The 24,722-nt window shown below is 44.4% G+C and overlaps 1 protein-coding gene across 2 annotated transcripts in view; it reads right to left on the bottom strand.

Moving 5' to 3' along the window:
- GALNT5 (polypeptide N-acetylgalactosaminyltransferase 5) overlaps positions 1-24,722 on the bottom strand; it is a 43,622-nt gene that overhangs the window by 13,576 nt on the left and 5,324 nt on the right. For both annotated transcript variants that reach the window (XM_054971229.1, XM_054971230.1), the window contains exons 2-7: positions 18,247-18,413; positions 17,431-17,550; positions 15,605-15,740; positions 14,846-14,965; positions 12,043-12,160; positions 11,084-11,407 (exon numbers count right to left, since the gene is read on the bottom strand). In XM_054971229.1, coding sequence (XP_054827204.1) covers positions 11,084-11,407; positions 12,043-12,160; positions 14,846-14,965; positions 15,605-15,740; positions 17,431-17,550; positions 18,247-18,413 — 985 coding nt within the window. The remainder of the gene's footprint in view (positions 1-11,083; positions 11,408-12,042; positions 12,161-14,845; positions 14,966-15,604; positions 15,741-17,430; positions 17,551-18,246; positions 18,414-24,722) is intronic.

Here is a 24,722-nt window from a genome sequence, read left to right as displayed (position 1 = left end):
AAATTAATGTTGTTAGTTTTAGTCCAGTTTTCCAGCCTGTCAAGATCAGCCTGTACCCTGATTCTATCTTTTACTGTATTACTATCGCTCCCAATTTAGTATCGTCTGCAAATTTAATGAGCATCCCCTCTATGTCTGCATCCAAGTTATTTACAAAGGTGTTAAACAACACAGGGCCTGGGACAGATTCCTGAGGAATTCCATTTAACACTTATTGTTGTTTAACTCCACTTATTACTCCTCTTCAAGAGGAAGGGAATCATTTACAAGCACTCTTGGGTATAATCTGCCAACCAATTACAAATCCACCTAACAGTAATTACAAATCCAAACCACATTTTATCAACATGTCAACAAGAATATCATGTGGAACCTTATCAAAAGCCTTACTGAAATCAGATAAACTAAGTCCACAGGATTCCCCTGATCCAACAAAATAGTAACTCTCTCAAAAAAGGAGATAAGGTTTGTCTGGCATGACTTGTTTTTGAAGAAGCTCTTAGTAACCACAGTCTTGTTTTCTAAATGCTCAAGGACTGACTGCTTGACTATTTGTTCTAAAACCTTTCCAGGTATGGACATCAAGCTGACAGACTGGCAGTTACCTGGACCCTCCTTTTCCCCCTTCTTGAAGACAGAGGCAACATTTGTCTGACTCCAGTCTTCTGGCACTTTACCTGTTCTCCCAGAATTCTCAACCATTATAGACAGAGGCTCCAAAATTACATCAGCAAGTTACATCAGAGATTAGTTCCCCTGGAGAAAATGGTTGCCTTGGAGGATGGACTCTATGGCATTATACCTCGCTGAGGTCCCTCCCCTCCCAAGGTCGCACCCCAAATCTCCGGGAATTTCCGAACCCAGAGTTAGAAGCCTTGACTCCTTTGGGAACAGGCCCTCTCAGTGTAGAAGGGGATGACCAGTCCATATTTGAAAACTCAGGGTACCTCAATACCAGATCAATGTCAGGTCCAGTGTATATCTAAACTGTACTGACTCCATTTTCTAATGCTTCTAGTGTCTAAGTGTTTTCTTCCCAGGTGCACCAGTTCCCAGGCAGCATTCCCACCGGAGGCGACTGTTTTGTCTAACACCGTTCCACCAAGCATTGGCCTTGAAGGAGAGCAGCTTCCCAGGACTGAAAGATGTTGTTTTGAGAACTGTGGGGGGAGGCAAATCCAGATGGGTATTGTTACTCTGTACCTCATGCTTTGCCCTTCATTGGTAACAATGACTATGTACCATCCTGAGTCTCCTATTCAGGACAGTGGACTATAATGGACCTTTTCTGCAGTAAAGTTTCCTTGTTCAATCAATGGACTCCTGTTTGCTTTTGAAAGGGAACCTGTAGGAAGCGCCTTATCTAGCCACAAGCTGACATTTTGTTACCAATCATGCCTGAGTCGGGCCCAGCGGAATCCAAGGTTGTCCCGGACAGGGATCCTTTGTTTGATCCGTATGCGTCCCCCGACAGTCAAACAGTGCAACCCCAAGAATCTCATGTGCCAGCCGGGGCTGGAGCTTCGACGTCTACATCGCCTCTCATCGACCTCAGCAGTGAGGGGACCAGGCCGACGGCTACCGCTCTCCCCTTGATCTCGTTACCCACCCCGTCGGAGTGGGGAGCCAGACCCCGAGAAACGCGAGAGCGCCGGGCCGGAGGGCTTCATCCAAGAATTTCGATGAATGGACGCCGAAGCCTAGAGACTGTCCCTGAGCTGGATAGCAGCCAACCGTGGCTGTTTTGGAACAGGACGGCCGAACAGACGGACGGGAACACATCTCGCCGCGGCGCCCTGAGTTGGGATTATTCGGAACTTGTCCCTTGGAAAGAGCCAACGGAAGTTCCTGAACAAAGTTGGGTGCAAATGCAAAGTCGCACCCATGCTGTAGATTCCGGCATATCGGCAGTGACGGGTCTAGCCAAAGGAATTCTAGCAGCGAGATCACGAGACGATCAAGGAGACCCTCCGCCTTGGGGACCGTTTTCCCCGGTGAGTACAACCGAGGGAGGTTCCGTGATGGGGCAACCGGGTCCTAGCCGAATGCAACAGTTGGAGGCTAGGCTGATTGATATGGAGGAAAGTTTGGCTCATGCCATTCACCTAATCTCAGCGATGGGGGCAGGGGAGAGAATCTCACCTGAAGAAATGGCGGTACAAATCGCCACCCTCCAAAGTGTCATGTCCTATCCAGTGGAGGACGCCCCGCAGCAGCCGCTACCTTCGGGAGAGGAGGAATACTATCCGGGAGAACCGGGAGAATCGCCCGCGGAACTCCCTAGGATAGATGAAACTCCACCGGGCGGGGATACTCCAGCTGAGGCACCTGCAGGGACTCCAACGGAAACCCCAAAATCGGATGGGGATCCATCTCCCAAGGATACTCCAGCGGAGGAGCCTAGAGAGGAGGAAGAAGGGCCAACCCGTCCAACCGAAACGACGGTGATACCCCCTCCCGCTTCTCCAACGACAGTTCGGCCGGATCAGACGGAAGAGCCCCCGGCCCCTTCAGAGGAGGAACGGCCGCTAGAAGTGGTTCCCATCCAACAAACCCCGAGCACCCCGACGCCACAAGATCAGCCTTTGCGTCCTAGAAACACGACGCCGAGAGGGGTAAGCCCGCACGGCCCACCACCCATCAGGCCTTCGCCGCTGCGGCCCCTTCCGCTTCGACCGCAACTAACTCCTTCGCAGCAACCGATACGTTTGCCACTTGAGCAGCCTGTAATACCACCTCCGAACCAACCGGTGGGGCCTACACCACTACGACCCCACCAACCCGTCCCTCAGCGGCCGGTCATTACTCAGCCGCACCGGCCACCTCCACCTCAACCGCTACTGCCAGCACCTCCTGTATTGCCACCAGCCAGACCGAGATTGCAGCCGCCTGCCCGACCACGACTGCAGCCACCGGCCCAGCCGAGAGCACCACCTCCAGCCCAGCCGAGAGCACCACCGCCAGCCCAGCCGAGGCCGTTACCCCCGGCTCAACCGGTGATGCCGCCGCCAGCGCAACCAGCACCGCTACCACAACCGGGTCCCCCCATACCTCAAGTGCCATTGATGCTTCCGACAGACTTCTACCCAGCACCGACTCCGAGGCAAGACCTCCCGATGGGTTGGGTGAAACTGGAAGCTACTTTTGATGGGGATCCCTCCAAACTGGGATTTTTCCTAGTGCAAGTCGTGCAATTCTTCAACCGGTGGGGACACCTCTTCGGCAGCGAAGCCAGTCAAATTGAACATCTCGGATCCCGCTTACAAGGCAAAGCAGCGGACTGGTATGTAGGACTCTATAATATCGGGGCCCCAGAACTCAATACTCTCCAGGGGTTGGTGGATGCTATTCGAGCGCAATATGAAGACCCCTTAGAGGAAACCAGGGCCCGAACAGAATTGCAAGCCATTAAACAGGGTAGCATGTCGGCGAGAGACTATATCACGAAATTCCGACAATTGGCTGCCAAATGCCCTAGGTGTGAGGAGTCCACCAAAATCATTCTGTTCAAACAAGGACTAAACCCGAGACTTTTGGACAGAGCCCTCATGCAGGACAATCCCCCTACGTTGTTAGGCTGGATCCAACTTGCATGCGAAGTTGAGAATCGCATTTTGGAAGTCCGTTTGGTTGAACAACAACAACAAACGGGACAAAGAAGACCCTTGACTTTACAGAAGGGAGGACGGGGATCTGGGTACGCCACCCGTGGAGCGAGAGATGCTAGATGGCAACAAGGGCTGTGTTTGCAATGCGGACAAGCCGGTCACTTTGCAGCACAATGCCCCTACCGGCCTGTGCAACGACCTCCGCTTCAACTACGGCGCCCAACCCTTGCTCCATTTCCTACTCTCCAACGCCCGATTCCCGCACCACGAGCGAACAGAGGCCGCGGCGCTTCCCAAAGGCCCGCCTCAGAGAGAGGGCTAGAAGCGGAAGAAGTTATGGAATACGACCCCGCTTCCCCAAACGCAGAAGTCAACCCAGAAAGCCCCCAGTCGGGAAACGAGATGGATCTGTCGTAAAAGGGCCCAAACGACAGATCCGCCCCAAGCCCGTTCCGGCACGGAACCGGCCGCCCGGGTCCATCTTATTCATGCCAGTGACTCTAATCAACCCAGAAAGAAAGATGCACATCCGAGTGCAAGCCCTTATCGACTCGGGCTGTTCGAGAGACATCATCGCCCCAGCTCTAGTCAATGGACTAGTCTTACCAACTCGGGAATTACAAAATCCAGTAATCTTTGAACAAATGGATGGCACCAATATGAACCCTGTTACCACTGAGACCATCCCAGTGATCACAGGCATGGGACAACATTGGGAAAAGAGGTCTTTTGTCATTAGCTCCACTGCCAAATACCCGTTAATTCTAGGCAGCAAGTGGCTATGTGATCACAATCCCTACATAGACTGGGCCCAAGGATGCATCACCTTCAGTCATGCCAACTGCAAAAATCACTGCTGGAACCAAAACTGGGGCAATAATCCAACTCACACTGAAAAGGCCCTTCTTACTCAAGAAGAAATCAACCAAATACCCGAGCCGTATTGGCCTTTTCTGAACGCTTTTTCCGAGGAGGAAGCTGATACTCTACCCCCGCACCGACGAACGGACTGTGCGGTGGAAATTTTGCCCGGAGCCTCACTGCCCAAAGGACGACTATATCCCATGAGCCTCCATGAACGAGAAGAGCTCCGGAAATTCATCGACACCAACCTCCAACGAGGGTTCATCCGTCCAGCCAACAGCCCCCACGCCGCTCCGGTTCTCTTTGTAAAAAAAAAGGATGGGGGACTACGACTGTGCACGGACTTTCGAGGACTTAATGCAGTGTCCACCAACAACGCCTATCCTATACCACTCATCCGAGACCTTCTCAACGTCGTGGCCCAAGGTAAGATCTTTACAAAATTAGACTTAAAAGATGCTTACTTCCACGTCCGTATCAAGGCAGGGGATGAGTGGAAAACCGCATTTAATACGCCCCTCGGACAATATGAATACCTAGTTATGCCTTTTGGATTGACGGGAGCCCCGTCTGTATTTATGTCCATGATAAACGAAGTTCTGCACGAATTTCTGTACAAAGGGGTGGTGGTGTACCTTGATGATGTCTTAATTTATTCAGACACAGAGGAGGAACATATTCAAATGGTACAAAAGGTCCTGGCCACCTTGATGAAAAATAAACTGCCCATCAAGTTGTCCAAATGTGAATTCCATAAAACCGAACTCACTTACCTTGGGTATTGCATCTCCCAAGAGGGTTTAAAAATGGATCCAACCAAAATACAAGCGATTCAAGAATGGCAAACACCCACCACCCGTAAAGAACTACAATCCTTCCTGGGTTTTGCCAACTTCTATAGAGACTTTATAGCAAATTTCGCCCACATCACGCTCCCCTTAACAGAATTGTTGAAAACAAAAGATAAAGGGGACCAAGCTAAAAAACCCTCCTCCAAACTTCCATGGACCTCCGATTGCCAAACTGCTTTCGAATGCCTGAAAAAACAATTTGTAACGGAACCCATCCTCTCCCACCCCAACGAACAGTCCCCTTTCGTAGTGCAAGTCGACGCCAGCGATACGGCGATAGGGGGAGTTTTACTGCAGAAGGGGGAGGATGGAAAGTTGCGGCCTTGTGCATTCTTGTCTAGAAAGTTTTCGGAGGCAGAAAGGAATTGGAATGTGTGGGAGAAGGAGGCTTTTGCAGTAAAAGCGGCCCTTACTACTTGGAGACATTGGCTGGAGGGGGCGCGATACCCCTTCGAGGTCTGGACAGATCATAAAAATCTGGAGGCCCTCAGAAGCCCACGTAGACTGAATGCCAAGCAATTGCGATGGGCGGAATTCTTTTCCAAATTCAACTTCACTCTAAATTATCTCCCGGGCAAAACTAACTTTTTGGCGGACGCCCTATCGCGCATGCCCCAACACAAGAGCAGACGGGAGGAGACTGTCGACACGGTCTTCTCGCCTACGCAACTTGGGGGCGTGGTGACTACTCGCAGTCGAGCCAAACAGCCCCTCCCAGCCAACCAGGAGTGGAAAACGAAACTTAAAGCTGAGGTGGAAAAGGAGGGGGATAAGGCTCCGCGAAACAAACTGGTCCAATCCCCACAGGGGGATTGGCTAGTTGGAAGCAAGTTTTATGTCCCAGACAGCCTCAGGCTGGAGGTCTTGCAGCGCTGTCATGATGCTCCCACTGCTGGTCATTATGGGTATCTGAAAACGTTGCATCTAATCCAAAGACAGTTCTGGTGGCCGGGCATGCGCAAAGACATTTCCCAATATGTTAGTTCCTGCCCCATTTGCCTCAGCACAAAAACCAGGAAAGGCAAACCTCCAGGTCTCCTTCAACCGTTGGAAACGCCCAACAGACCTTGGGAAATAATATCTATGGACTTTATCACTGATCTACCTATTTCAAAAGGACATAATTGCATTTTAGTCGTGGTAGATCTGTTCTCCAAACAAGCTCATTTTATTCCCTGTACTGCTATACCCACCGCTCGAAAACTAGCAGATTTATTTTTAAAACACATCGTAAAATTACATTCTTTTCCGTCCAAGGTGATTTCGGATCGCGGCGGACAGTTCGTTGCCAACTTCTGGCGGGAGCTTTTGAGAATGTTGAATATTGAGCAAGGCATCAGCTCAAGCCACCACCCACAAACCGACGGACAATCCGAAAAAACAAACCAGATACTAGAACAGTTTCTTCGTTGCTACATTAATTTCCAACAAGATAATTGGGTAGACCTTCTCCCTCTGGCCGAATTCTCATATAACAACAGTGTACACGCTTCAACTGGAGAGGCCCCTTTCAAAATTGTCTATGGAGCTCACTTCAATCCCTTCCCGTTGGACGCTCCCCCTCTCCATTCCTCTAAGTTGCCAGATGTGTCTTCGTGGTGGGGGGAGGCGGCGCAACAATGGACGCTTATTAAGAAACATCTTGAAAAAGCCAAACTGGATTACAAAAAATACGCAGATCGCCATCGTGTGGCCGAATGGGAATTACAACCAGGTGATCATGTGTATATTTCCACAAAGAACCTAAAACTAGCTCAGACAAGCCGCAAACTCGCTTTGAAATTCCTGGGACCTTTCCCTGTGCGCAAAATAATAAATAAGGTGACTGTTGCTGTAACTTTGCCCAAGAACCGACGCCACGTACATGATACGTTCCATGTCAGTCTTCTAAAAAGAGCTCCCACCGATGACAAGTGGCACATCAAAGCTCCACCCATTCCAACTTTAATTGACGACCAAATACACTATGAGGTACAACAAATTTTGGACTCTAAACTCAAACGAAATCAGCTCTTTTACCTCATTAGATGGAAGGACTTTGATTCTGGGTACGATGAGTGGGTGAACTCTGTACATGTTCATGCTCCTAGATTAACCAAAGCTTTTCATACTCGCTACCCATATAAACCAGGGGGGGATCTATTTTAAGGGGGGCAGAATGTCAGGTCCAGTGTATATCTAAACTGTACTGACTCCATTTTCTAATGCTTCTAGTGTCTAAGTGTTTTCTTCCCAGGTGCACCAGTTCCCAGGCAGCATTCCCACCGGAGGCGACTGTTTTGTCTAACACCGTTCCACCAAGCATTGGCCTTGAAGGAGAGCAGCTTCCCAGGACTGAAAGATGTTGTTTTGAGAACTGTGGGGGGAGGCAAATCCAGATGGGTATTGTTACTCTGTACCTCATGCTTTGCCCTTCATTGGTAACAATGACTATGTACCATCCTGAGTCTCCTATTCAGGACAGTGGACTATAATGGACCTTTTCTGCAGTAAAGTTTCCTTGTTCAATCAATGGACTCCTGTTTGCTTTTGAAAGGGAACCTGTAGGAAGCGCCTTATCTAGCCACAAGCTGACAATCAACTGGTCCCAATAGGCATCCTGGAGTCCTCCCTTCTGAAACCAATGAAATGGAAGTCTTAAGTCCCCACAGGCTGAAAAAGGTGAAAAGCAGGAAAAACACTGGACTGACACTACTCCTTTGGTACCTATGTTGCTAGCTGTTGGGGCCCCTCAGATCCTCAGCCTAGACTTAATGGGTGATGCACCTGACACTGGACTCAAAAGGCATCCCATCTTGGAGTCCATTGCCCTACAGAGAGAAGTTAATTGTCACAATGAGTCAGACAATTGGCCTATCATAGACAGTACTATCTACCCAGACTGGCAAGGGGCTCTACAGGGCCTACAGGCTGGGGTCTTTTACATCATCTATTACCTGACTTTTTTGGCTGGAACTGCAACAGACTGAACCTGGGACCTTCTGTACGCCAAGCGGAACCCCTGCTACTAAGCCACTGGGACTCCAGGCTGATTTTAATAGTTTGTTAGGATATTCATTTCTCTATGGAAGTTAGTTTGGGTTTCTTGGGAAAAGATACGAACAATCCTGATTTTATTCCTGGAAGAAGAAAAATGGATTCCTAACGCCCTCTAGTGGTTGCAAGTTAGAAATGTGAACTTCTAGGAGAAATTATGCTTTGAATAAGTTATTAAAGAACTAGAAATGTAAGGAGAAATGTTTTAAATAGAATACTTTGGTAATTGGATAAATTCCTGAAATACCATTCCGGCATCTATCAAAGTTCCTTTGTTGTTATGTGTTAAATATTATTAGGTTATGGGATGCAATAATATGTAGACCATGGAGAATGGGAGCCACAAAGCTAGTCGATCAAGCCTTTAACTAGGGATAATATAAACAAAGGAGAAATTCTGATATTTTCTACTATGAACATTTTCTCCTGATTTGAAAACAGAAGTAGAACCCTGTTCGATCAGGCTAAGGATTCCCTATGGTGGCTGGCCAGATGGCACCACAAAGCCTACAAGCAGGCTATGATTGCAACAGACCTCCCTTATTGTGCAGCACAACATCTGGTACTAAGGTATGCTGCCTATGATCATGGAGGTTCCATTTACTTAGCATGACTATAGCCATTGGCAGACCTATGATCTTTTGCTAACTAAGTAGTTTACTATCCATTTCTTTCAAATGCAGAAACTTTTGTACTGAGACAAATAGACCCAGTCAGGAAAGTTTGAGAAAGGTGGGAGAAATGCTAACGAAGGATGCAGGTCAATGTAGGTATCTTTCAACATCTATTTCAATGGGATCAAAATTGCAGTTAATTTATAGAGCAATCCTAAGAAGCTACATCCTTCTAAGACTGTGGATTTAGAAAGGCATGTTTAGGATTGTACTATTAATGGCTATAATCTTTAAAGATGGAGATCTAGTTAGCCCATCAGTGAGTCCAAAAACTGGGGGAAGCAAAAGTCTCCCTGTCTACACTAAGCTATTCACACATTCCCTTGATTCTGCTCACCCAACACTCTCTTAAATTCCAGCCCTGACTTCCTATCAGCCTTGATAGCTAAACAGAACCTCCATGGTCAGTATACCTCGGAATACCAGATGCCAGGGACAAAATTCCAGAATAATGCTGTTACCCTTGTGCCTTAGTTGTAAGCTTCTTAGAGACATTTGACTGAAAACAGGGCTGTGCTCAATGACCCACTAGCTTTCCAAAGGTCACAAACTGATATATGACAGAAACTGAGCACCATATCGCTCCTTTGACTCCTGCCACAGCACAGTATAAGTTTGACAGAAAGAAAACTAGCAAAATAAAAGTGGGATCTGAGCTGCAAGCCCCATCCTCTCCATCTGTCTCCCTTCAATTAATTTAGCCCCACTCAGATCCTACCAGGATCCACTCAAAAATTAATGTTCCCCCAGATTTTCCCCAAATCTATTTCTCTTCAAATAATTTACCCCCAAACATTTAAATCTCACACAGACTCCACCCCATGATTTCACCACACGGTTGTACACAAACCAATTCTCTCCCAAAATGCATCTTCCCCTTTGCTTCTCAAAGAGAATGAAAAATATTTTTCTTTGCCTCCTGCCCGATTTATGTAGCCAAATCTCCTCTTTCCCCACTTCCAGCTCCTAGAAGCAAAATAGGCACAAAGGATAGCAGCCATCCGATCAATAGCTGCCCCTTTCCCCTCACTTTCCCTTTCCTTACTGTAGTCTAGCAAAAAAAGTGGGGAAAGCCCTTTAAAATGCTACAGGTGGTAGGTGGAACAGTGGAACTGCCATTTTGAAAGTGGAGCTAAGCTCTGTCCAGTCCATTCTCAGCTACCACACAGCTTCCCCTCTGAACCAGAGGAAAACAGCATGAGCTTAATAGCAAGTGGATGTTCCCTTTAATCTGAGGTCTCTTTGCTTTTCCATGCAGGGAAAAATCCCTGTGTGGAAACAGCCTCAGTGAACTCTTTTTTGTGCTCTATCCTATACTGGCACATTGTCACCAATGCTGGAGCTATAAAATTACAATCAGGAGGCAACCTCAAAAAATATCCACAGTAAAAACTAATGCTGTGAGTGTCTGCCATGCAATTAGGATAACCGTCTAGATAATCCTTGTAGGGGCCTCAACAAGTCTCAGACTGAAGAGGGGTAGGAGGCAACAGCACACCAGGTCTCCCTCCTCTCTCTCTCTCTCTCTCTCTCTCTCTCTCTCTCTCTCATTTTCTCTTGATCTGGCAGGAGCATGGTTAAATTCTGATGTGTGCAGGCCACTGCCTGGTGGACTCCTCCAATTGGCCCTTTCCTCTACTCTTCTGATACGTATGGGGGTGCTGAAGCTACCTCTGAACAAATGCACATTGTTTTTCACTGTATTATTTTTGTTGCCCTGAAGATTCAACACAGGCATTTACTACAAGGCAGGGGGGGGGGAAATGATGTTTAGATGGTGAGGGGTTGGCATTGGTGTTGCTACCTCCAAGTGAAGCCTGGCGTTCTCCCAGCATTACAACGGATTCCCATACCATAGCAATTGGTTTCCCTGGAGACAATGACAGCTTTGGAGGGCAGACTCTATAGCATCCCATTTCTTCTGAGCCCTTCCCTTCCCCAGACTCTGTCCCCTGAATGCTCCACCCTCCCAATCTCCAAGAACCTGGAGTTGACAAACCGAGTTGGCAACAATACAAATGCTATTCTGAAGCTGGAAATCTGAACATACCAGGCCTCTGGCTTTAACAAGGGGTGCTTCTATATCAGGGTAGACATTTTCCAGGTACCACTTGAAGCTTTTGCACTGAAGCCGCTTCCTCAATTCTATCTGCTGAGTCAAGTTTCCAACATCCAGATTTTTCAGGATGAGGTGGTACCCATGTCCATAGAAGAGATCTTTGTATTCATCCATCCAGACCTCAGCAACCCGAGCTAAATTCCGTTCCACGGTGGTAATACGGTCCTTGGGGAAGGAGTAAGGGTTATCGTTCCTGAAGATATGGCCTACTCTGGAACACGGGATGATTTCGATTTCACCTCCACACATCCAAACCTGTTGAAAAAAGGCAGGGTGGCACTGAATGTAACCACTGGCAAATGTATTTGGTTGTGCGATATGAATTGTGATGCATCCAGAGAAGCAGCGGATGAAAGGAACTCACACCAGTGTACAAAATTCTCTCCTCCTCCATTTTATCCTCACAGCAACCCTGTAAGGTAGGTTAGGCTGAGAGGGAAAGATTGGCCCAAGGTCACGCAGTGAGTTTTGGCACAGAAGGGGGATTTGAACTTCAAGCACTTAATCCCTGTGTGCCACTCTTACTATGTACCACACTAGCTTTCTCAATATGACAAGGCTGAACAGTGTGCACTGAATTTCTGAAGAAATATACATAGGATTGGCTTGTCAAGTGACACTGGACGTGGATGTTTCTTACATTATAATTTTTGGGTATTACAAATCACATTCAAGTCTAAAACTTCAGCATGGAGATATTTTTGAGATGTATATTTTGATATGCCTATTTTGCTGTTCAAATTCTAAACATTTATCTTGTCCAAACGAAATGGGAAGTTACTGCATATGCAATCTTAGCATGTCTTCAGCAGATTATGACAATTAATGCTCATATGCTTGTAAAACTATAGAAAAAAATAATAAAAATACTGTTTAGAAACACAATATACCTTGAATGAAATCTCCATGTTTTCACCTCCCCAAACATCAAGGCCAGGATCATATGTTCCAAGTTCAAAGAAATATTTCTTATCAATGGAAAATAACCCGCCTGCCATTACAGGACACCTGTAATGAAATCAAGTCTGTACATTGTACATTATGAGAAACACAGTGCTTGTAATTATTATATATTTATTTTATATGTTTAGAAAATTTCTATGCTGTCACTCCAGAGAAGATGCTCAAGGCAGCTTAGGGAAAAATGATAAAAACATGAAAAAGCATAACATTGTTAAAAACTAACAAATTGTTAGAAACTGGGCTTGGTTATGGCTTGATTATCATTCCTGAAGATATGGCTTACTCCATGCAGGGAGCCATAATATGAAAACAACATAAAACATTTAACAGCTAAAAAAGTATCATAAAAGTTACAAGGATAGAAGCCAACTATAAAAACCATTTAAAATATTCACCCACTTAACAGCCTGTGTAAAAAGAAATATTTAGACCTGGTGCCTAAAAGAGAGTATGGCAGATGCCAGGAGAATGCTAAGGTGAAGGGCATGCCACCAGTGAGGTGCTACCACTCAAAAAGCCCTGCCTCTGATCTCCACCTGCCTCCGCTCTGCAGGGAGGGGCACAGACAGCAGAGTTTGTGAGAAGGATCTTAACTGGTTGGCGGGATATATTATTTATTTAGGAAATTCTACCCCTCCTTCTCCACAAGCAGGCTCAGGGCAGGTTTCAACAGTATGACTAAATACAAAAGGATAAAAACATTTAAAATACATTAAAACCAGAGTTCTCAATAAACATACATTCCAGATCCCAAGGTGGAAGCCCCCTCCCTTCTTTCCTGACAACCATACACAGGGGGGAAAGGGGGTGCAGTTAATATAATTAAACTGTGACTTCACATATGGGGGGACAGCCCCCCCCCCACGGAGACCGGTAAGGTGGCATTGCTAGATGGACCTAAGACTGGCCTCAACCATATGCCTGGCAGAAGACCTCTGTCTTCCAGGCCCGCTGAAAAGATATTAAGGTCTTGGTAGGCCTGGGTATCCTCTGTCAGATAGTTCCACCAAGTTGGGACCAGGTTTGAGAAAGCCCTGGCCCTAGTCGAGGCCAGCCAGGCCTTCCTGGGGCCAGGGACCACCAGTAGATGCATACCTACTGATCTAAGTGCTCTCCGGGTTACCTACGGGGAGAGGCAGTTCCTCAGGTATGCCAGTCTCAATCTGTTTAGGGCTTTAGAGGTTAAGACCAAAACCTTGAATCTGACCCAGAACTCCACAGGGAGCCAGTGCAGCTGTTGCAAGATTGGCGTAACATGTGCCCTATATGGCTTACCATCAGGACAATGCGCAGCAGCATTCTGGACCTGCTGTAATTTCTCGGTTAGACTCAGGGACACCCTGCATAGAGTGAGTTGCAGTAGTCTAATCTGGAGGTGACCATTGCATGGATCACTGTTGTTAGGTCATAGATTGAAAGACAGGGTGCAAGCTGCCTAGCCTGCCAAAGATGAAAAAAAGCAGACCTGGCAACTGCCGTGACCTGGGCCTCCATTGATAAAGAGGACTCCAGCGTCACTCCAAGACTCTTGACCAATGGAATGGGCACAAGTGGTGCCCCATCAAAGGTTGGGAGCAGGATTCCTGAATCCAATGGGAGATTCCTGAATCCAGTTCAGATTCCTGAATATATGGGAGAAAGTGGCCCTTACAGGACTCCTATCAAATTCCAAAGTACCTAGAATGGAACAACATTCCATGTTCACTTGGGCTTATATGGAAGTTCCTGTATCATCTCAGTTGGATCATACTAGATCTTGACGCTGCACAACTGCTCAGCTACCACCTCTGCTGCTGTTTTTTTTTTAAATTTTAAAAAGGGGATTTTTAATATTGGGAAAATCTGGAATGTGATGAGGCTAGCCAATTTAAAATATTAAATCTGTATAGTGTGGTTGCAACTGCATCCACCCAATTTAAGCTTCAATGTGTTGCAGATGTAGTAGTCCTTAAACACTTATAAACTGACATCTGTTCCCTGTCTGTGCTGTGTATACTTTGAAAGGAACATCTGTCATTGTCATAGGAATCTTAACATCTGGGTCTGCTGTGGTTTATATGATGCGAGTCTGCACCCAAGAAAGAACTAATTCCATGCTATACCAATATTGTGACTAGGATGAACCACATTGTTGGATATTGTGCTATTGTAATTCACTCAGGAGTGAACTGGCAGTTAGAACTTATCGGGAAAGTCCCTGGTGGGCCACTGCCCTGGAGGGTCACTGATGGCACAGAGAAAACTAAGCCAAGAGTCCCCTCTCGGCTAAGCACGTTCTAGGGCTGCTCCTGAATTCAACTCACAGATTTTCCTGTGAATGATAGCACAATATCAAAATAATGTGTGGAATCCTACCCAAGTCATATACACTGTAAGACTACATGTCCTTCTCCCATCCTAACCACCTTGTGCATCTAAGGTTACCAGTCCCCCAGTGGAGGCAGGAGATCCTCTGCTCCCACCCTCTGCTCTCCACCATCATTCACTTGGCTAGAGGGGGAGGGGGAAGGCACAGGAACAGGCCTACTGGGCGAGATCCTGTGGTGTCGCAATGACATCACTTCTCAGAAGTGATATCATCATGCTGCCCCAAGAGTGCTTTGGACTCATTGCTTGGGGCCCATATGTATATCTGTCATGAAAAGTGTGGTATACAAATTTCTAAAATCAATTACGCCTTAATATTGGAGGAGCGACTTTGTCAACAAAAGCTTAACTTCACAGACTCACCGAATTATATCAGTGTCCTTTATCTTATTTTTCTCAATGACATCTGGAGGAATTGGCTTCCACCCAAAATTCATTGGCCATGTAAAAATGCCACGTTGAAAACTATCCACAGTCATGTAGCTGAAGAAAAGAAGTTATGACAGGCATTAATTTCAGAATGAGAGTTCCTACCAGAAAAGGCTAACTATAAATTGAGTGATTTATTGAGCAGGAGGAGGAGGTCTGAGTGGCAAGGGGACACAGAGGAAAGGAGAACAAAGGCATCAAACTGCACAGGACCTCACAAACTCAAGATCCCCTCTGTATTGGTTCATATCACCTAACGTGAGTAGACAAACAAGGCTGTACCCATCCCACCACTGATCTTCTGGGCATTGGCTTCGCAAGTCAAACAGGAAGTCTTTTTCCTTATTGAACGAACTGCCATTCATGGTTATTAATGAATTTATTATTGTTAAATACTAAATACATTAAAAAGTATATCATACATTCACTATGATAATATTCCATGTACTTAAACCCACTATGTTATCAATTGACTGCATGGTGGGGGCGGGGGGACTAGAGAAGGACCTCAAAATTATGTTTTGCCCAGGACTGCAGGCTACCTCTATAGCACTGCAAAGCAGCAGATGTAGACACCACCCGTTCCAAAGGTGATCAGGACTGTCAAGGCTAATGCAAACGTAGGATATAACTTGCAAGGGCATTATACGTGCTGGACCCCTTTCCCACTGGCTGGATTGGGACAAGCGTTACCTCATGTCTTTGTCACTGATGACTTCAATCACAGGACAGGCAACCTTCTTTCTGTTTAAATAGATTCTGTCCAGTAGCGGCTCCAGCCACCCTACATTGCATTCTACGTGAGAATCTAAGAATGTCAATACATCACCTAAAGAAGAAAAGAGCAGGCAATCATTTCTGTTATAACAGGGCAATAAAAACTACTCTGCGCGCCTTACTGGATGGCCTCTTGTGAAGGAGGCTGTCGAAAGAGATTGATAATATTAGCAGAATTCTACCAATGTGATATTGTTCCGAAGATAGGTCTAATATAAAACCTATGAATCCTTCAGTGACCTTTGCTCAAGTCATTCTTTCCTGACCTTACTAATTCACAGGGTTGTTTTATGGCCAATTCAGGTAAGAATTAAAAGATTTTTTTTTCTGACTGGAAAGTGCTAATTCTTACTAAATATTTATCACATTTATACATTCTTACTAAATATTTATCACATTTATACGTGCTTTCTAACAATGTCTATAGATCTAAAAGTAAACCTTTTTGTATTTTACTATTATTTTATATAAGATTCAATGGAAGAGGCAGGATGAGTGATTTTTGTTAGCTTCCTCCTTCTCACTGCACTCCTCCTGTTCACATCTCTCTTATTCCACACATGACCTCTGGAATCTGCCTTCCCAGGGTTTGAAGGGACAGCTGGGAGGAGGAGAAAGCAGGGAATATCGGTGGCCATCAGCTCCTTCTGCTAACAGACTGCTGGATCCAACCCCAGCCTTGAATCAACACAAGCACTTCTGGAACACATTTTTTCCACCTACTTTTTTCCTGAAGCAGCCCAGTATGCCCCTAAAACTCCCTTTCCTGGTGGCCCATTCTTCTCAGTAACAAGAGAGCCATTTTGGTGTAGTAGGAGGACCCTAATCTGGAGAGTCCCCACAATTCAAACTGAAGTTTGCCTTCAATGATGTCATTACATAACCAAATCTGACTGCCTATGTTGTGTAACGACATCATCTACCCTTTGAATCACCCCCTCATTAGCATTTTGATGAATCTAGGAAGTGATCTCACTTTCTATTGAATGCTTCCCCCTATGATGTTATTGCATAGCTAAATCTGATTGACTATACAAGCTTTATGATATCACATCATCTACTTCATGGCCATGAGAATAATGAAGAAGATAAAGAGAGCAGTAAGCAGAAGAAAAGTGCTATTGCAGGAGGTGAAATATTCTCACAGACAATAGACTTTTCTGGAAATATTTCTATCACAACCCTCTCCATGAAATTTGGTGCAGCCTTAATCATGTTACATAATCCGTAGGTCTGAAGGGTAAACTCTTTCTCTTTTTTATTTCTACAATTGCATGTTTTTAAATGGAGTAGGGATTATAGGCAATCCTGTGAATGCTAAGTCTATCTAAATCCCATTTAACTTAAAGGAACCTTGTTTTTCAACAGAATATTATATGTATGTGTGTTTTTGTGTTTCATCAAGTTACAACTGATTTACACATAAGTACATACCATTGAGTCGCAACTGACTTATGGCAACCTTTTCATGGGGTTTTCAAAGCAAGAGATGAGCAGAGATGGTTTGCCATTGCCTGACTCTGCAGAGCAATCCCGGTCTCCCATGGAGGTCTCCCATCCAAGTTCTGATCTAACTTAGTTTCCAAGATCTGATGAGGCTACACCATGCTGAACTACCACACTCAACAAAACATTAGCTGATGCAACTCCCCCCCCCCATGTTTCTGTAAGTTTTATAATAAACAGTGAAGAGCAAATAAATATCCAATTGCCATCCGACAGCAAAAGACAACAGTAAGTACCTTTAGCAATCTCTGCTCCAGCCAGTCTTGCTCGTATTAAACCATGCCTTTCTTTGAGATGAAGGACACGAACTTTGGGAAACTTTGACATATATTGGTCTAACTGATCCTTGAGGTAAGCTAAATTGACACAAAAGAGAAATAAGTAAATTGACCATAAAGATTGTATTTACTTCTTAGTCTCTTACCATGCAACCCTAAACAGTTACACGCTTATGAACTATGGGCTTATAGATGGACATAGCAAGCAGAGTTAGTGCTTGTTATGCATTGCTCTGGTAGTGAAAGACTCAGAAGAATCAGCTGGTCTTTGGCTACTGATTCAATTTCAATCTCAACCAGATTGCAGAAGACTGCCTCCTTCTGGGTAGCCAAGATATAGGTAGGCAAATGCCCTCCCAGACCCATGCTGTGTACCCAGCTCCTGTGGCACTGCTAGCACCCCATGGGTGAAACTTCTGTGAATTTTACTGGAAAACCTCTCCCCCATAGCAAAATGTAGCTGTGTATATTTCTGCTCCCTCTGGAAAGCCCATCTGATGGAACCAAGATGGATCACAGCAGTTCCCTGATCTGTTTCCCTTTGTCAAAATGTACACTTTTTATATAGTTGATGTTAAGAGTACATACATCTACTCTGTCCTACACAAAGGTAATTTCTGTCCATGTAAGAAAAACACTATGTAGAGGTGCAATGAAACATAACAAAACCAGCCTGAAATTTCAGGAAAGAATTTCAGGGAAGAAAAAATTTCAGTGGAATTTGATTTAAAAGTTGCAATAATAAGCACATATAGAGCCAATTGCCTGATCTACCTTTTGTGCTGAAGTCGTCCACCAAAATAATCTCTTTAATAAACTGAGGAGGGGAGCGGTTGAGGACACTGTGAACGGAACGCAGAAGAGCGGACCACACTTCATCCACAAAACACATGATGATGCTGGTGGTGGGGAGGTCATTGTGAACAAGAAGGTCTGAACATCTGTGGAGACAGACAGCATTTACATCAGATGATGTTTAAAACACATAAAGGAAGGCCAGAAGACTGTCTCCTCTACAACATGTCACAGGGTGTTAGTGATGATATAGTCAACAGGGAGAATGGGGGAGGACCAGTGAGAAATTTCAAATAGAACAGTATCATTTTAAAAAAAAAGTTAGCAACAAAAGAAAGTCAGTTATTAAAATGCGTAACAAAGAGCAGTGCCATCTGGGCAATCTGTTTCTGTGGACAGACTTCAACTGGTAGCTGTTTAAGTACTGAGGTGGCCAGCTGTAATCAAACCGTGATCCGATCCTTGACAAAGCTAGACTCTAAGGATCTGTGCTATTTGCAAAGAAAACCCTCTATCCATATTATAGTGTAAGTTTCCATTAAAATCCAGAGAATTTAAGAACCTAATAGGGTTGCAAACCTCAAGGTAGGGCTTGGCGATCTTCTGGAATTACAACAGACCTCCAGACAACAGAAATCAGTTCTCTTGGAGAAAATGGCTAATACAGAGGGTGGACTTTATGGTATTACAGAGGTCTCACCCCTCTCCTCCCCAAATATCTAAGAATTTCTCAACCAGGAATTGGCAATCCTAGAACTTAATGATGCAGTCCTAAACAGAGTTACCCCCATTGATGTCAACTGATTTAGAAGGCTGTACCTTTGTTTAGGATTGCAGTATAAAAAGCCCAGAAGATGCCATGCAACTGTGCTAGGAAGGACACCTTATAAGGATATAAGTGCTCTTCAGCCACTTAAGGGCACCTCAGAGGAGCCAGAAATCTCCATCAATTTCCCCCTCACAATTCAAACCTCCATTTTGTCACTGTGCTGTTCTCTTGGGTCCAATGACTCTCAGGAGTCTCAGAAGGCTAAAGTGAGAAGTGGGTGTTGAAGCAAGGCGAGATTATATTACAGAGTCCCCTTTAACCAAAAGTACCTCATAAAACACACAGTCTTCTTGCTTGAATGCTTGTTTCTTACCACTTGTACAGTTCTTTTGTTTGCAGAGTATAGTTCCTAAGTTTAGCCAACAGTTTTTTGAAAAAATATTGCTGCTGCCAGTTTTTGTGTTTAAGACAGCGCCTGACTCCTCAGAACAAACTGGGTGGCCAGCACAATCCTGAAACACCAGAGCCCACAAATGATTTTTCCAGAGGAATAACATTTAGCAGGGCTTGGCAACTGGACTGTGTTATAATGAACTGGAACTCCAGAGAAGCAAATAATACTTCAGAAAAGAACTCCTGTGGATTTGTGTTAGATGAAAAGCAGGTGTAAAGGGAAATCTAATGGCTGACTGAAATGGGAGTAATTAGTCGCCCCTAAATATAAAAGGCAACAGCTACATAAGATGACTTCCCTCACAAATTACCTTTTCCCTAGAGTGTGGGGGAGACAATACAATAGTCACTGCTGCTCTGGACTTGTGATATTAATCTCTGATACCAAATAAGAATTGCAACAGACAGTTGCTTTGAATTCTCCACTCTGTAACAAATTAAAGGACTCTGTAAAGGGACTGCAAAACCACATTTTAAATCAAGCCAATGAAGGAACAGTAATTCTTCCTTCTTGTACTGAGAAAAGGTATTTGGGTGGAAATGAATGATGCAGTGTCATATCTGGTTGCAGCATCACCCAAAGATTGAGAAGACCTGGGTTCAAATCCCCTCTCAGCCATAATGCTCACCAGGTAATTATTGACCTGTCACTCTCTCTGAGCCTAATCTACCTCACGGCATTGTTGTGATGGTAAAATGGAGGAGCAGACAACCATGGATGCTGTTCTGAGCTCCTTGGGAAGAAGGGTAAGAGAAAAACATGATAGCTAGGGAACAGCCAGTGGACAGTGTGCCGTACTTTAACTGGGGAATCTAGGCACTACCACTAGCCACCTTCAACGCTGTGGAAAACTGGGGTATAAATGCTTTAATAAATAAATAAAGAATAAATAATCTCCCAGGCTAAACTAACTTACTAGATAATTGTGAGGAAAAAATAAGATATATACCTCCCCAAAGTTTCTTGGAGGCAGAGCATTCTATAAAGGATAATAATAATTTTCTGTGGGGGCACCTTGCCTTTTCCTTGAGATTCAGCTGGTGCTATGATTGCCAACCTGGGGTTGGGAAATTCTTGGAGATTTTAGGGGTGGAGGCTGGGGAGAGCAGGGTTTGAAGGGGGGAGGTACCTCAGCAGGGTATAATGCCATACAGTCCATCTTCCAAACCAGACATTTTTTCCCCAGGGGAATTGATCTCTGTAGTTTGGAGATTAACTGTTATTTTGGGAGATCTCCAGGCCCTACCTAGAGGTTGGCAAATCCACCTGACATATACCTTATGGTCTTTGATAAGCCTGGTAAATTTTTTTTTAATCCACGCTTTTAATCATTCCAGATATCTTTAATAGTCTGCTTCTGGCCTGAGGTCTGTTTTACATCCCTGGATTTGTTTTAATGGCTTGTTGTTTTTATATTGATAACTTAGTATTTCAATTGTAAGCCATATCAAGCAAGACTCTGAAGAGGTGGCATAGAAATCTCACAAATAAATAATGTGAAATTTCCATCAGAGATTAAACGTTGTAAAAAAAAAGTTTTCAGATTACCATAAAACAGGACTTCCCAATGCAGGTAGTTCAGACACTCAGCAGTGAGTCAGATAATATTAAGATTTTAAGATTTAAGATTATTAAGATATTAAGATTCACTCCCTATAAATGCCCTATAAATCTCTAGTTATGCGCAGGGTCTTCTTCCCAAGTTGACAAAACTGACTTGGGGGAACAGATTCCTCCCCTCCTTGAGCCTTTTCCAAAGTTTGTGTCCCTCTCAGGTACTCAATGATATCCCTCTATGGAAGCATGATGGGGCCCAGAGGCCTCTCTGCTCCCTTCCTTTTCCTCAAAACCTACCTGATAACTGTAGTGATAATGAGGAGGCCGGAGGCTAACCCAGTGTCTTGCATACAAGGAAAATGGGAAACAATTTAGGGTTGCCAGTCCCATAGTGGAGAATTCCCTACTTCTTCTTTTGTTTCCTGCCACTGCTTCAAGCAGTGACATCAGAATTTTTAAAAAAAGGGCAGTTGGGCCAATGGCATGATTCCACTTTTGGAGAAAGCCTGGAAGTGGCATCAGTCCTTCCTATGAATCGCTGGAAACTCTATGGCAAAATTGCTTCTGGCAATTCCTAGAGGGGTGTGACATCACTGCTGGGTTTTTCACTGGAAGTGACATTGCACCATCACCAATGGCTGCCCCTCACAGTCTCCTGCTGGTTGCCAGGTCAGGCAACACGGTTTCCATGGTGCCAGATGTTTCAATAGGGCGCATATACAGCAGTGTCCTGAGAACTACATTTCCTATAGCTCCTCGAGCCTAGGATGTTCCGAAGCAACACCAAGGGCCTAGTGTGGTTTGGGATCAGTTCATATTGGTGAAAGGACCAAGGTGTTTGTGTGTGGGTGGGTGGATGGAGGGGTGAATCCTTGAATTTGCCTTTACAAGTTTCAGTGCCATCACTTTTGTTTTCAATGGAACAAAACAGGGGAACAGTTAAAGTTCATTAGGATGTCATTTCATAGTTTTCTGGAAATTGGTTTCGGTTTGGGAAACAGATACATGACGATTCTAAATGGATTTCTAAATGGATTTCTAAATGGATTTCTAAATGGATTTCTAGCACACTCTAGTGGAAGCATCTAATTTTGTGATCCACTTCTATTCACCATTGCTTGTATGTTTCATACCATTCTTGTTGCATTGCTTCTCCACTGCATGATCTGCCTTGAATCTCAGACAGACACGCATACTACAAATGAAGTAAGTAAGTAAATACATAAAAAGTGCGAAATCCTACCAGGAATAAATCACTGTGCTTTGAATAAGTTATTCAAGAACTGTGAGAAAAATGTAAAAAGAAAAACTATTAAACATAATAACCAGGCACCAGGGACAATTGGCTAAAATTCCTGCTTGGTATCCACAATCTTTCCTTAGCTTTGATGAGGTTATTTTTTTCTCTGAAATTATCATTAAAGAAAATATGCATGGAATGCTGTGGCCATGTTAGTGACAGCCAGCCAGAAAACTAGTAAATCAAAGCTTATAACGGGGCCAGTTTTTCTTTCTGAAGAAAGGGGGGATCTTTTGATGACAGCTAAGAAGAGCATGATGGATCAGACCAAAGGTCTATCTAATTGTTGTGAAGATAAATTGGGACTTTGGGGGAGGAGGGCCATATCTGAGCTCCTTAGTGAAGGATGGTGCTAAAAACATGGTGCAATAAACCCTCTGCCTTAGTCCTATACTTTCTTTTCCATACTCTCTATTCTAAAAAACTGTGCAATTATGCAATTTTCTCAATTGTGCAAATTCATACCTTGGAGAGAATTTTTTCCCTTAAAAATGCAAAACAAGAAGCAACTAAGGCAGTTTTTAAGGAAATTACAAATGATTGTTAGAGGCACCAATGCACGGTACAATCAAACTGGAACACTCGCAAAATCACTCGCAATTAGCACTGCCATCTCCAGCTTCAGAACTTCCAGGAGATTTGAAAGTGTTGCCTGGGGTGGGTGGGGTTTGGTGAACAGAGAGACTTCAGCGGGTATAATGCCACAGAATCCATCCTCCAAAGCAGCCATTTTCTCCAGGGGAACTGATGCCAGTCATCTGGAGATCAGTTTTAATTCTGGGACCTCTCCAGGCCTCACCTTGAGATTGGCAACCCTACTTGAAATACTACAGAAGATGTTCTACTGCATCTGGGGACACTGCACAGGATACGGGCATGCCAGCTTCACTTGCAGACACTGCAGTTGCTTGAGGCAGCAAGTTGGCCCTTGTTACTGTCTTACAGAAGCAGTATTATGCTGCAGAACATGTCCTTGTTACTTTGAGAGCATTTAGACAGGAAGCGATGGCCAGAAAAGGTGAAGCGGGGAGGAAATAAATTCATTCATGTTAGAAGTTAAAAGTATTTGCACATTTACTCATGTGTAGTAGTATAGCACTGTGTGTAACAGAAAGAAAAGAGAAGAGTTATTTTGAAAGAATGTGGACCTAAAATAGTAACAGAAAACTAAAACAGCCATACATCCCTACCAACACAGTTAAGGTTGCCAGCTCCAAGTTGGGAAATTCCTGGAGATCTTGAGGGTGAAACCTGGAGAAACCTAGAGAAAGTGGGGTTTGGGGAGGGAAAGGACCTCGGCATGACATAATTCCATAGAGTACACCCCCCAAAGTAACCATTTTCTCCAGGTGAACTGATCTCTGTGGCCTGGAGACCAGTTGTAATTCCAGGAGATCTCCAGCCACTACCTGGAGGCTGGCAACCCTAGACACAGTTCATGTGTCCCAGAATAACTTGTTTTGTATAAATGAAGGATATAGTTTCATTACTAGAGGCAACACCCATCGATCGCTTTCCTCTCTAAAGAACCAAATTAGTACAATCACTCTGTATCTGAGAAAATACTCTAATTTCAAGGAGAACTGCCCATTATATTTTATTTTATATACTTTTGATTGTTGTGTGAATATAGATATTTGGATACACTTTTTAAAAATGCTACTTACAAACCTATTCTTTCCTGTCATGTTTAATAAAAGCCATACCCTCCATACCAATAAATAATAAATGGTGAGTGATTGCAAAGCTTTGAATACAGTCTACTAAACCTATCAAGAAGGAACAGCAGAATATCTGTTGATTTGAGGAAGTGATACTTTTTCGCCTGTTTCAATGAATTTGTCGTTTTATACGATAGCAAGTTTTTAAAAAACAGAGGTGAAGGGCTGAGTCACGTCTGAATCTTCCCTGCTTGAACAAAAAGCTGAAGGAAAAAGCATTTCTCAACTTCTTTTACAATTCAAGGATGGATGTGATCCTTGTCTCCAGGGGACCTTCACTCCCTAATATCTTCAAGAGGATACTGAGAACGTTTTACCAAAGGACTCCTTGCACCCTTTTCCTCATCTCTCCTTCAAAAATATTTCAGAATTCATGGCCCAGATAGACTTCTTACCTTTCGGATGTTCATCTGTGAATTTACGATGAAATCAAAAATATTCTCTTGTGTAAAAACTGGGGGGGAAGTGTAAAAACTGAAAGTCTCTTTTTCACAATGGACAACTCAGGACTTGCCTTGGCCCAGTTTTGTGTTCTATTTAGTAAGATCACCACTTGGAGGTGTGGCCATGCTAGTCCTCTGCAGCCTAAATAACAGGAGAGTCTTGTGGTCATTTAAAGACCAACAAATGTATAATGGCAAAAGAAAAAGACAT

The sequence above is a fragment of the Eublepharis macularius genome, chromosome 2 (genome assembly GCF_028583425.1).
Source record: "Eublepharis macularius isolate TG4126 chromosome 2, MPM_Emac_v1.0, whole genome shotgun sequence".
Taxonomy (NCBI): Eukaryota; Metazoa; Chordata; class Lepidosauria; order Squamata; family Eublepharidae; genus Eublepharis; species Eublepharis macularius.
The sequence above is the reverse complement of the archived record's forward strand: the minus strand, read 5'-3'. Positions and strand labels throughout refer to the sequence as shown.